Below are 13,224 nucleotides of genomic sequence, written 5' to 3'. Positions count from 1 at the left end.
GCACTGAAAGTTGACGGTGATGGTCCCTGTTGTAAAAAGGCGTTTGCTTCAGCCATTTCACCTTTTTGATTTAAATATTTGTTCGAATACAGGTTTGTACACGATACAACTTAAAAACAGTTGTATTGTTCAAAAGATGATGGGCCAATGAACGGATTTACGATCCAGAACAGAGAATGTGTGTCTCCCTGAAGAATCCCAGCGAAGTTGTGACGACATGGAATGTTTTTCTTATCAGGGCATCAAATCATGTGATCTTATGACGTCAACGGCTGGAGTGTATTGATGTTGCCTTGTGTGATGACCCGGATGCAGCCGGAGCGCACGTGACGTGACGTTACGCACGCACATACATACAAACAACCATTAATGTTTCATGTAATTTGTTTTCGTTTCAATTTCAATTTTCATAGCATTTCATTTCATGCTCTCAATAGTTCTGTTCATATATTTATTTGGCAATCATACTCTGACACGGTTTACTTTTCATTAAAACATTTATTTGAGTTACAGTTACTGACTGGTTGAAGTGCACACAATCTAGTTCGTGTTGCGCAGTATTCTCATTATTTAATATTTCGTTCTTTGAGTTTAAGTTACCGCTGTGTAGCTGAGGACTGGACCCAGTGAGCACACCCAGTGAGCACAATACGTTATTTCAATGTTGAAATATGGTTGAAATCGGGTTGAATTGAGGTCTGAACGTCTAAGACCTCATTTCAACGTTTTTTCAACCGGCAAAAAAGTGCGAGAAAAGGGTAAATTTCTCGATTATGTGTCATGTTTTAACGTAAGGTTGAAAGAGAGACGATACTATCATTAAGATTATCATAATAATGAATGAAGTGGTCGGCGAAATTTGGTCTACGCAAAGACGTGATTTCAACGCATTTAAGATTTTTCTTAAATTCTTCATGAATATGGAAATACAGAGTGTGTGTCTGTTACGCCGCAGACCCCGGCTCGGGAGAGGAGGCGTAACAATATGCTTCAAGGACAAAATAATGCGGGCCGTTTCAAACATTAGTTGAAAACACGTAACTCTGCTCACATCTGTAACGCGCAATATCGGTGGTAAACGCACAAATGTGGACGTAATTTCTTTTTACACCTATAAAATAATGCTATAGCACAAAGTAGAGGACGACATTTTACCGTATTAAAAATCACGTTGATATGTGGTCCAAATATAGACGTCTTTTCAACGTCTACGAATAGACGTTGAAACAACTTTCACTTTTAAACCATTTTGCAACGTCTTTTCAACGTCGGGCATAGACGTTGAAAAGACGTTGATTCAACGTCTGTTCAACCAAAACATGTTCACTGGGGATGGTGTAGAAGGCTTTAAAGCAACAAATAAATCAAAATCATGGTGTTTGGCCAAAGGTTTCCTCTGCTGTGATAGGCCTCTTGTTTATTGTGTATATTCAGTGTGCTGCTAGTTGTTTGTTAACCTTCTCTATACTTGGAACTTGGAGTCCATCAAACAGGGATCCCAAGGGGCCAATCGAGTGCTGTTCCTTAAACCTTGTGTGTTGCTATATTGAGGTGCTACTCATTCTTTGATTGAAGAAGGTCACCCTTTGGGGCAGATTTGCAAATGCTTTAAAAAAATGAACAACAAAAAAATCATATAGCTCCAGCACATTAGCAAAGTTTGATACAATAAGTGGTGCTTCGACTTCATATTGTATCGTTGTGATGCTTTATTAATGACTTGAATGCCATTGACTCATTGGTTGTTCTCCCTCATATCAAATATGTAAAGCGTCGTCAACAAAACCACTTAAACAACTTATAAACCCCTTCAGAAAGGCTAATTGTCCTATTCCTTGACAGAAAATCCGTGGTTTTGTGGCATGCACAGTGACGGATGAGAGTCACTGGGCACTATGACCCAGCAAAGAGAGAGAGAGAGAGAAAGAGAGAGAGGAAACAAGGCAGTGATGATGAGTGCTGCTCGTTGATGTCAGAGTGTGTATAAAAGTGAGACTTTGGGTTGGCTCACCATTCAGCCACAGGGGGTCTGGGGACCAAGTGCAGTGGAAAACTTGTGCCCTACATGCGGATTATCTGTGGCATCTCCCCAGAGGTTGGGACACCAGAACGCTCTGCTCATCGTTTGTATTTACATTGAAACCTTTTTTTCCGTCTTGTGTTGCGTTCACAGTGTTTGATAAGTTTTCTTTTCATGGCTACAAATGTTTGAAGTTTGAATGGCGAGGGATGGATATTGGCGTGCACAACTTGGTGTCTGCACATTCGAACCTGAAGTAGAAGAAGCAAATGAGATGTTAGGAATCGGACCGAACACGCCGGTTTAACTGATCGCATGGCTCGGTTAAGGAGACGTCCGCGGGGAGAAAGGGCACCCTGAAAGTCAGACATCTCGGGAGGAGGAAAACATCAAATAATGGCAAAAAAGTGACTTAAAAAAGCGATGGAGCGCTCCGGTCAAGTCGAGCCAACTCCGCCGGGGAACACCACGAACGGCACCTCCGCGGCGGACTCTCCGCTCGCGGCCGTGGCCGCGGAGGGTCTCGCCTCTCAGGTCACTCTGGCGGTGGTTCTGTCCGTCTTCACGCTCGCCACCACTTCCTCCAACGCCTTCGTCATAGCGACGATCTCCCAGTCGAAGAAACTGCAAACGCCCGCCAATTTTCTGATCGCCTCTCTGGCCGTCACCGACCTGCTGGTGTCCATTCTGGTGATGCCCATCTGCGTCCTCTACACGGTCATCCACACCTGGACGCTGGGGCAAATAGTGTGCGACGTCTGGCTCTCCTCGGACATAACGTGCTGCACGGCGTCCATCCTGCACCTGTGCGTAATCGCGCTGGACCGGTACTGGGCCATCACGGACGCGGTGGAGTACTCCAAAAAGCGCACTCCGGGGCGCGCGGCCGGGATGGTGGCCACGGCCTGGGTCATCGCCATCTCCATCTCCCTGCCGCCGCTCTTCTGGAGGCAGGTGAAGGCGGACGAGCTGACGAGCTGCAGCGTCAACACGGATCATATTTTCTACACCATCTACTCCACCTTCGGGGCTTTCTACATCCCGACGTTGCTGCTCATCGTGCTCTACGGGCGGATTTACGTCGAGGCCCGGAAGCGGATCCTGAAGCAGTCGCCCAAGAAGTTGGGCAAGAGGCTCACCTCGGCGCACCTGGTCACCAACTCGCCGGGGTCCGTGGCGTCCACGACGTCTCTGCAGTGCGGGAGGCACGACACCCCGTCCAGCGACACGGGGTCTTCCACGAGCGACAACCACGTGAAAGTGACCGTGTCCGATGCGCTGTTGGACAAAAAGCGCATTTCGGCAGCCAGAGAGAGAAAAGCGACCAAAACTTTGGGGATAATCCTCGGCGCTTACATCGTTTGCTGGCTGCCGTTTTTCATTTACACTCTGGTGGTGGCCACCTGTGACACGTGTTTTAACCCCGAACTGTTTGACTTTTTCACCTGGCTGGGATACCTGAACTCTCTCATAAACCCGATCATATACACAATGTCCAATGAGGACTTCAAGAAAGCTTTCCATAAACTTGTACGCTTCAGATGCTGCCGCTCGTAAACGAATGTTACTTATGTGTGTGTTTTTGGATATGGATTTCTAAATAAAGTTAATGTAGTAAGAGTGGAACACACACTATAAGTGTTCGAGACTCAATAAGATAATAAGACACAAATAAGATTTGCAAGAAAAAGTTAAAAAAATTCAAATCAATTTATTGTCATTGGTTAAGATTTAAAATGACAACTTAATACAACAACTTAATAAATTAAGGCCATTTTTCAACCTAATTCCCGTGGATTTAAAACTAAAACCAAGTCAAGGCAAATTCTATAAAAAATCCTACAATCTATCACCTGTGTGATAGATTGTAGGATTTCGGTGTGGATGGTATTTACGTGTACATATTCCACATTAATGTGAGTAGCAGCTCGGATCATAAACATCATGACATATGCAGAATATATATATTTTATAACAGCAACTTTGTTCTCATTACGTGTTACGGTAGATTTATTTTGAAAAACTACAAAAATATATCCATGTATTATGATAAATTATACCAGTGGGATACATTTTTATTATGCTGCTAGCTGCCACTCTGACTGAATCATCTTTTGTTGTAAGGCACAGTTGGAAAAAAAAAAAGAGAAAGAAATCATATCCGTGTCAAACAAAGAAACTGCAGCAGATATTTGCACAACAGTGCTGTAAGCTGATCATAAGAACAAACATCGCTGGGGGTTTACTGTGTGTGGGTCTGTTTGCTGCTACATTCAGTCTGTATCTACAGCGTGTCATGTTCATGTGTGCGATGGTTTGCCACCTCCTCGCTCTATAGATGCTGCACTGCAGAGCTCCAAAAACAATTGAGGGTTTGTCCGCGTTAAATGAAACAAAGTATGTTCCGTTCAATGAATTTAACATTCAGACAGGCTGTGCAATAAAGGCGTAAAGTATGTATTTTGTTCTAGAAGACTAAATCCAGTTCAAGAGTTCAAAACGTATTGAAAATCTGCAGTAAAAATATTTCGTTACTGACACATGTTGTTGGTGTAGTGCACTTGCAGTTTTGAAAAGTGTTACCATGAAATGAAATGAGACTGTAGATCAATGCTCCCATCACCATGATGTCAAAATGAAATCCAACAAACCTCTCGAGGCCCTCGCCGAACGTGACGGAGCATTAAACATTGCAGATTAATTGGGATGAATCCGCGCGTTGCTCTCCACGTTGCTCTCGAATGTCACGTCCGGAGTCTCTTCTGCCTGAGCTTCTCGAGCTTTGAGCTCTCCACCATCTCCCGGCCCTCTCAGTCTCTCTTGCTCCTTTCCAAGAGGAGGACGCGGTTCGCTTGGTGAAGCGGCTTGCGGTAGTTCAGAAAGTCACGGGAGGGACGGCGGGCCGTGCTCTTCTGGTGTACTTCACGCACACAGAAGAGGCCACTCATATTGCCAACACACATGCAACCACGCATACGCTTTCCTTATATGGATCTTCATGCGGCTTGTTGTGCAGGAAACATGAGTGCACCCGAGGCTCGGACTCTCTGCAGCAGTTGACGACATGTCGAAAGACTGACAAAAGTGAATCTCACGATGTTATGAATTTGTTACTGTTCATTTAATATCATCCAAGTATATTAGTATGTTTAATTGTCTGCGTAAAGAACGGTTTGTTGTTGAGAAAAGTGGTTGACAAAAGTAAGTACAAAAGGGCCCAGAAACAACACAGGGACACGATTCTTGGCCGGGTTTGATTTTTTCACTTGTAAGCAAACCAAATAGGACAAATGAGTCCATGTTGTTGCCCTACAAAAGAAATGAGGAGAAATGTTTGAGATTTGAGATGAGAAGACAACAAATTAGTGAGTGGTCTCCATTGTTTGTCTGTTTTAAAACTATAAGCCTACACGCTGCTCTACGTATGAGGGCCCAAGGGAGGCGCTTTGCTGTGGATTAGGAAACATTAACATATGCTTACAACTGTAAAATAAAGCATCTATTTAAAGTTTATACTGTTTATGAAAGACTTTGTAGGGCAAGTATGTTATTTTTTGCTTCATAGTGATTTCTTTGGGACTTTGCAAGTTTTATCTGTGCATAGTGAATTGTTTTGGCTTATTGGATGATGTCTTGTAAGCGTCGATGTCTTAATTGTAGGTGTAGCTGTCGGTCTCAAGCTTTTTTTTTTATTGTTCACGTGGGTGTTTATCTGACAAAGACTTTGTAGGTTCAAGCGTTGCATTAAATGAGTACTCTACTGATTCACCATTGCACTTCCATATTTTTTGTTGGATTAACAATGGACACACATGACATTTCACTGCCACAGCTTGGTCGGCTGCAGGTGTGTTACGACATGGGGAAATGTAGCCTAATGAAATGCAGACTTTTTACAAATAGTCACTCTGAGCCACTGCTTCACCTCATTGTGCAAAACAATGCACGTTATCCCTTTGTTGACATGGGATGATTGCATTGTGCGAGCAAATACCTTCATTATACAACCACTTTTTTCCCCCCCTAATAGCTGAATGTTTTGCATTACTGGTTTGCTGCAGGTCTGCTGTCGAGTGAAGGGCATTGCTGATGTGACAGCTAGTGAGGCTGAACACATTGATAATGAACCTATAAAACATTCTGCTGCTGAACGTACTCGTTGTTAACAGCTTTATTGTTTCACCCTTTGTGGTTGAAGAAGGCTCAATGCATTCATCACCTTTAAAATGGAGGCACAAGGGCCCATTTGCTCATTTAGTAAATTACTGTACCTCAGTGATAACAATTGGCCTTTGACAGAAAAAAAGAAGAAGTCGGAAAGCCACCTTTTAGGCAATGCGAGGAGGTAAGGTGATTGAGGGTGAATAACAATTAGTTATCAGTTCTATACCTACTTTTAGAGGTATAAATAAGAGCCAGTATGGTTATCTTGTACCCTTTTCCTGGCGTTTTGCACATTACGGTGTGGCTTTCAAATCTTGGCCATAGAAACCCACGCACCTGCACTTTAGGCATGTTAACCTCACAGGCGCAACAGCCTTTACGTTGTGAAAAATCGTCATAGAAAAACAACTGTAGTTCTCACCATTGGCAGAGCTGTGGATCCACCTTCTACTTTCATTAATACGTGGCGATAACATGATCTTATCTTATTGGAGGCAAAGGTAGAGTAATTCTCTGCTTTTTTTATACACACAAACAGTACACACGGCTCTGCTCCTCTGGAGGAGAAGTTCACACTGTCTTACCGTGAATGCGTGTGTGTCACATTCCTCCGTCATGCGTGTTCTGTCCGTGCTTCACAGCAGATCCGTTGCCACAAGCCGTTCCAACCAAGTGGGTTCGTTTAAAGGCTCACTGAGCTTTCCGTTAGCTTCGCTTCCAGCTCCCTTTAATTTATAATATCTTTCTCTAAATCATACAATGGGATTTCCCTGCTAGCTAAATAGCGGGCACGCAGTGTTTGGCAAATCCTAATAATTGAGTAAAACAGTCTCAACGTGCTGCTGACCCAATCGGCGGATGTGTTTACACCACTGGTCTATCACTGGTGGCGTTTGGTGAATCTATCACACTTAAAATTCATTCCGGCCTGACAAGCAATATATCACCTAATTAAGCAGTTATATGGAAGGCTGGTGGAGGACGTGTGCATGCTTCTAAAACATCCTTCCATTGCTTCTGCATGTGCATTATGGCGCCTCAACTACTTACGAGGGAGAAAGGTGGTGTCCTCGGTTCACCTGCACGTTGGTCATGGAAATAACTGACAATTCAGACAACCATGGCCTTTCCTTGTGCATAATCATGATCTTTGGAGAAAAACTGGATCACTTGGATATGTGGAACCCCATTAAAACCAAACGTACAATTCAGTCTTTAACAGTATTTTCTGAAAAGCTGACATTTTGAAAGTGTAATTGTTTTAACTGCCAGCGAGTGCATTTGGATTATTGCATGCATAATCATGCATTTTCAGAGTCAGAAATCTGTTATTGCCTCAAGTAAATCTATGCAAATACTGCTTTATTGTTAATCCATAGACCCCTCCAGTTGGCATTAAATATGACGCACTGATGTAAAAGTAAGGAATTTATAGAAAGTTGGATAAAAATAATTTAAAAGTAGTCTATTGAGAGATTGACATCATTTGGTCATTAAGTTGTAAAAACAATATCTAGGTAAAAGCAAGTAAAAACATGTGAAGATTGTGACAATAGTTTCAGTTATTCCTTGTGATGTGTTTCTCTGGGTATCAGTCATCAGTCAATAACCCTAACTGGTGAAACATCAGGCTGGCGGAAGAAGAAAAAAAACAGCAAAAAGGAAACATGCAGAGGGAAGAAAAATGAGATCTAGAGTAAATTATTTTAAGAAAATAGTAGCAGAAGGTACCAACATTCATGTTTCATTAATCAATATATGTTAATTAGTCTAAAACCCCATTGCTGTTTGTCGATGAACTAGCGGGAGTAAAGATGGCCGCCGCACAGGTTGCTGCACGAGTGGATCGTTAGCAACGCATAGCAGGGGTTTTCTTTCTTTAAGTTAGTGACAAGTAAAAGAAATGAACGAATGGCGCTGGATTCAAGGCCAGACAGACTTTAAAGCTGCCTGGGTCCTCTCATGAAGACACACGTTAGGCCTTTAGATGCCAGGCGCCCGGTTAGCGCCAAGGTTGAACGCAGAGGATTTCACAAATGCTGCAGCTAGACTTTCTCTCCTTTTGTTCCGTCAGGGATCCGTCAGCAATCCCACTGCGGTTTAAAATCTTTGGTAATATTTTCTATTTGGACGATTTTTGAGCTTAGTTTGCTAGAAGAATTTAGAGCCCGAAGCTCCGAGAAATCAAATCAGCGAAACCTTTTGTGTCACCAACGTCTGGAACCCAAATGCTAAGAATCCATATTCATCAACCTAAGATTGGTTACAGCAACTTAGGCATTATATTGTGTTTGAGTTGTGTGAATTGTGTTAGTGAGTACTCTCAAGTAACATACGATCAATAAAAGGAAGAGTTTGACATGATGGGAAATAATGAAGCCTGTACACTCTTTAAGAGAGTTAAATATAAAAGGTTGATATCAACGCTTTAGAGGGTAGGATTTGTTTTGTTTTAGGGTATTTTATCAGTCTATGTTATTAGGTAAGCTTACTAGAGTTATCAAAACTTAATATCTTATACACAGTGACATCCATTTTTTAAATCTACCTCGACAGGCTGTATAAAAATATCTGAGATGTTATTCAGGAATTATACTGTTTGTAGGAAAATCCTTTTAATTGATAACCTGGTTTCTCTCCTCATAAATGTGGCTAGTCTGACATACTCATCCATCTGGTTGAGATTTAGGAAAATGTCAAAGACATGTGCCCACTGGCTTTAGCCAGCTACACTAACTGGGAAATGACTCCTCAAATAACTGAAAAACAGTATGAACCCAACACGACATTGAAAAATCCTTTGGTTTGAAGTGGCCCACAAGGTCAAAAAGTAAGAGCGAAAGCTGAAGTGTTTTCCAATAAGGAGCCGCTGGGACTTGGTTGTCTTGTTCTTGGCGGATGTGCTGCCCTTGAGAGGCCTATTCGGCCCTTGTTAAAAGTGGAGAGACGTTTGCAACAGAGAAGATGGCGTTTCATCACAGGGCAATTTCCCTTCTACGCGTATCTCACCTTCCTTGTTTCCTGCATTCTCTCAAATATAATGTTATAAACAGTTCCCCCAGTGGTCGCTGCGCACACGGTCACACTAAACACTGTTTTTGTCTAACAACTATTTGGCTGCACCAATGGGAAAAGTACAGTTTCTGATATAATAAAGCAACGTATACATGAATGAAAACATCACACATGGATGGATTTCTGTTTCATTAAGAGCTTTGAAGAATACAAATGAGTTTTTTTTTTTACCTCACCCCGGGGATAATTTACATATTGTCTATTAACCTTTTGATATTAAGCATGAGGAAAGGTGCACTGAGGCGGAAACGCAACTAACATGTTTGTAATTTCCAATTTTCACAGGCAACAACAGCACGAAATGTCACTGAAGCTATTAGCATGATATTTCACTGACACGACCAAATGCGGACGGTTTTTCCACGTCTACAAACCCCCGAGCTGCTGACGCTCCAAGACGAAACGTCCTCTTCATTTAACCTCTCTTACCTTGACCTCGAAGCAAGCTTCCTGCTCACGTCACTCATTTTGACAGAGGTTCAGTGTTCAATTCCAGGATCAGGAATAACTTACCTTGACAATGCTGGAGTTAACTCTAAACATTCACCACCAGAACTTTAGGTCGTTGGTCGGCTTTCTTAATAGGACAAGGTGGGACAAAGAGGCACTGACACTAGCACACAATTCCTTCAGCATCAGCATATCTTCCCATTGAAGACTATCCAGTTCTCCCCCAGCTCAGGCAGAAATCAATTATCCTGCCCCTTTTAAAATAGATAAAACAGTATATGCAGTCACAGAGAACAAGATGACAGCCAGACTAATTTATTCAAATAAAAAAGGCAATTAGCCTTACTAAGCATGTAGCATGTCATCTCAGCACCTGACTCAGGTGGAAGTCCAGGTTTTTGTGTTTAAGCTACTTTTATGCAACACTTAAATACATATAGATGTCAAATAACACTTTGATATTTCTTTTGCTATTAGAATAAGTTTCTCTGCAGCAAACATTTTGATCTTAATTATTGTGAAAAATGACTGTATATGGCGGGTGTGCAGAGAATCATATGTGTCTGTTTGCTATCCATCCTTCCCTCTCATCATCAAAGTCCACAAATTCGTCCGTACCACACGACACAACTTCCTAAATCGTGTGTCTCATGTTGGTCACCCCGTTTTAGAATGAGGGGAGCTCACCGGAGACTAATTTCCACCCAATTTGGTGGCCTGGGCGGCGTCCTGGGGGGTCGCAGGTGTTCTCAGCTTCAGTAGAATCTTGACTGGCCGACCTTGGCCCACCATTTTATGACGATTGCTGGTTTTGGCCGTTAGTGTACTTGTAGGTAAAATAATTCAAATAGGGAATATTAAACTTTTCATACCAAGGGGTTGAAAATGTTTTATCTTTAGTTAGACCCCAATAGAAGTTTTAAAGTCTGGCCTCTGGGACAATCAGCTTCAAAGCCCAGCACTCCCCTTCAGGGCTTGAATTTGGTATCTTTTAACAGTTTTGAATGTGCTGCTTCAGTGAAGCCTGATTCACTGGTTCCGCTCATCATCCAAACCTCGCGACTGTCGGATTGACCAATAAAACCAATAGCTTTGAAAACCCAAATTGCAGATGAGAAAGATTGGTCAACTTAGTCCAAAGCATCTTTTTAACAAGGTCTCTTTTTGTCACAAAGCACGACGCTCTCTGTGGAAATGGGGGGTTTGATGTGCGGCGAGAGGGAACCACGTTAGTTCACGTTATTTTTGCATCCTGACCGGTATGTGTGTGTTTTTGTAGCTTACGTTTTTTTTTTCAATAAATGAGTCCTCGTTCAGAAATTGAATTGCAGGGAGAAAGCAAGATTCCTCTACCCTCAGTCAAGCCGCCGTGACATGATTAAAAATGTCCACTTACTCTCAAAGTCGAGTTGCAAACTAATTAAATGCAAACTAAAGTTCATGGAGTTCTATATAAATATATTGTAAAATGTACATTGTCTGCTTTGACTAATGCAAAAATATGAGGGTATGATCTCACTCGAGAACATCATCAAGCACACGGGGCGGCCGGCAGTGGATGTATTTTTGACAGGATTACATTCTGCCGTGGGATTAATCACGCCTTCTGTGCTGCTGTGGGCTTGTTGGCAGGTGGGCATTATACGCGCGGGATAACAATGCATCCCCGATGGGCCGTCGATTTGACCCGACCTCCTTCTCTACCTCTCGCCCCCTTTGTTCCTTTGCCATCCTTCCTTTGTTCATGTGCCTCTGACTTCGGGCCTGCCCTCCATCCTCACGACGCCTCCTCCCACTCGTGCCCTCCGTCACTGTCTCTCACTGCTGCTTTGCTCCATTCCTGAAGTGAACCCCATGGGGGACACGATAAACAGGCTCCAGGAGTCACGATTTAACTCTGCCTCCCACCAGCATGGGAACGCAGCCTTTTCACTTCGCTTCTGCTCGGACAGCTGGAGGAAAACCCTCCCAGGGCCATCCTGCGCAGAACATCTTCATCCTCACTTCAACCTGTCAACGATAGACAGCTTTGGATATCATTTCTCACAAGACCATGTTTCTTTTAACATCTTTATTAGGTCATTGGAAAATTGATTTTTAAACCCGCCTCAATATCACATTTCTCAGGAGAGAAAGTTTTGTCAACGTTGTTGTTCCCGAACTGGAGCCTTTCAATATTTAATCTAATCAGCGATTGTTGTCTCCTTCTTGCAAGGTTGACGCCCGTATTGGATTTGTAACATTATCATATTAGCATTTGGTGTTACCTTTTGTTTTGAACAGGTGGATACTGTATGTTCCTTCATGCAGGTTTGATGGGATACTATAAGAACTATAAGTTTATGTCACTTGCACATGGATGCATTTAGATGAAGTTTGTGTTCAGTCAAACAAATGAAAGCCAATGAAAATAACCATTTAGATGAAAGGTTTTCAGTTTCCTGTTCATCCTGCCACTTTTCATCTGTTCCTCCTCAAAAATATGCACAACAAGTGATTCTTTTATGAATGGCCGGACCCACGGAGCTGTCAGTTGGAAGCTGTGAGCCGTCCAAAAAAAACAATTTATTGCTTTCATAGTTTGCACTGAGACCCACTGCACGTGTCCCTCATGTTGAGCCGCTTCCGTTCAAACAGTGCATTTTAGAAGGGAATTGACTCTTCATCATTTAAAGTGCAGGTCTAACAGTGTTTGCAGATGAAATACTTCTTCAACAGTGTTGATAATTTTACAAGTCAAAGTGTGGTGTGTACTGCACATTCCAGAGAGCTTTCTGTGTCTGTTTAATTCATGTATGGTATAAAAAACAGCTATTAGACTCTCAAGTAGCACACTTGGTTATCCATCACAATCACCATCCTGTCTGAGTGGTTTTGCAACATACTTTGGAAAACGGCCGTCCCTTGAGTGTGAAACCTCTGAAAATCGTTAGCTTGTTAAAAGATGCGATTTTTTTCCAGTTCTGTCTATTACTGAATCCCAAATGAAAAAATGTGTATTGATCACACAAACTCATATGTGCATCATCAATCATAAGATTACAATAAGAAATCTACTGTGTTGTATAAGTAAATACTGAAATGCGTTGCATTGGGTTCCTAACAACTTTCATCACATACCTTCAGAATTTCTATTCACAGTAATTCATCTATTTAACAGAAATGATTTCCACATTTTCCTAAAATTTCTCCTTTTATGAAGTGTTTAGTGCGTTTTACTCAAAAGTAGTTTGGGAAAGAAGAGGTTCATTTCTGAATGAGTTATTTGTGCATCTGCAGAGCCTGAACACACCTTTCCTCCTGATATTGCCTCCTACCGAGGCAGCTTGGTTTTGGAGCTATAAAATCTTCTGTGATACACTCTGATCCTGGGTAGAATAAAAGGGACTTTTCAAAGCAGGGCGATACCGGAGACACGAAGGTCATGAACCAACTATACTCTGCACTGCCAGAAATAAGAGTTTTATAGCCACTGGCCACTGGGAACCATCATTTAAAGTTAAATTCATTATGTC

At 42.3% G+C, this 13,224-nt stretch overlaps 1 protein-coding gene across 1 annotated transcript; it reads left to right on the top strand.

The window, feature by feature from the left end:
- Nucleotides 1-563: 563 nt before the first annotated feature.
- On the top strand, nucleotides 564-5,719 carry htr1b (5-hydroxytryptamine (serotonin) receptor 1B). Its single transcript, XM_037487579.2, has one exon. The coding sequence runs from the start codon at nucleotides 2,444-2,446 to the stop codon at nucleotides 3,575-3,577; it is 1,134 nt and encodes a 377-aa protein (XP_037343476.1). The 5' UTR covers nucleotides 564-2,443; the 3' UTR covers nucleotides 3,578-5,719.
- Nucleotides 5,720-13,224: the final 7,505 nt, after the last annotated feature.

Source organism: Pungitius pungitius, chromosome 14, assembly GCF_949316345.1.
Source record: "Pungitius pungitius chromosome 14, fPunPun2.1, whole genome shotgun sequence".
Classification (NCBI taxonomy): Eukaryota; Metazoa; Chordata; class Actinopteri; order Perciformes; family Gasterosteidae; genus Pungitius; species Pungitius pungitius.
Note: the sequence above shows the minus strand (reverse complement) of the source record. Positions and strands in the feature narration are given on the sequence as shown.

Excerpts from the sequence above, each read along its gene's own strand:
- htr1b (XM_037487579.2), top strand. The coding sequence starts at position 2,444 with ATGGAGCGCTCCGGTCAAGTCGAGCCAACTCCGCCGGGGAACACCACG.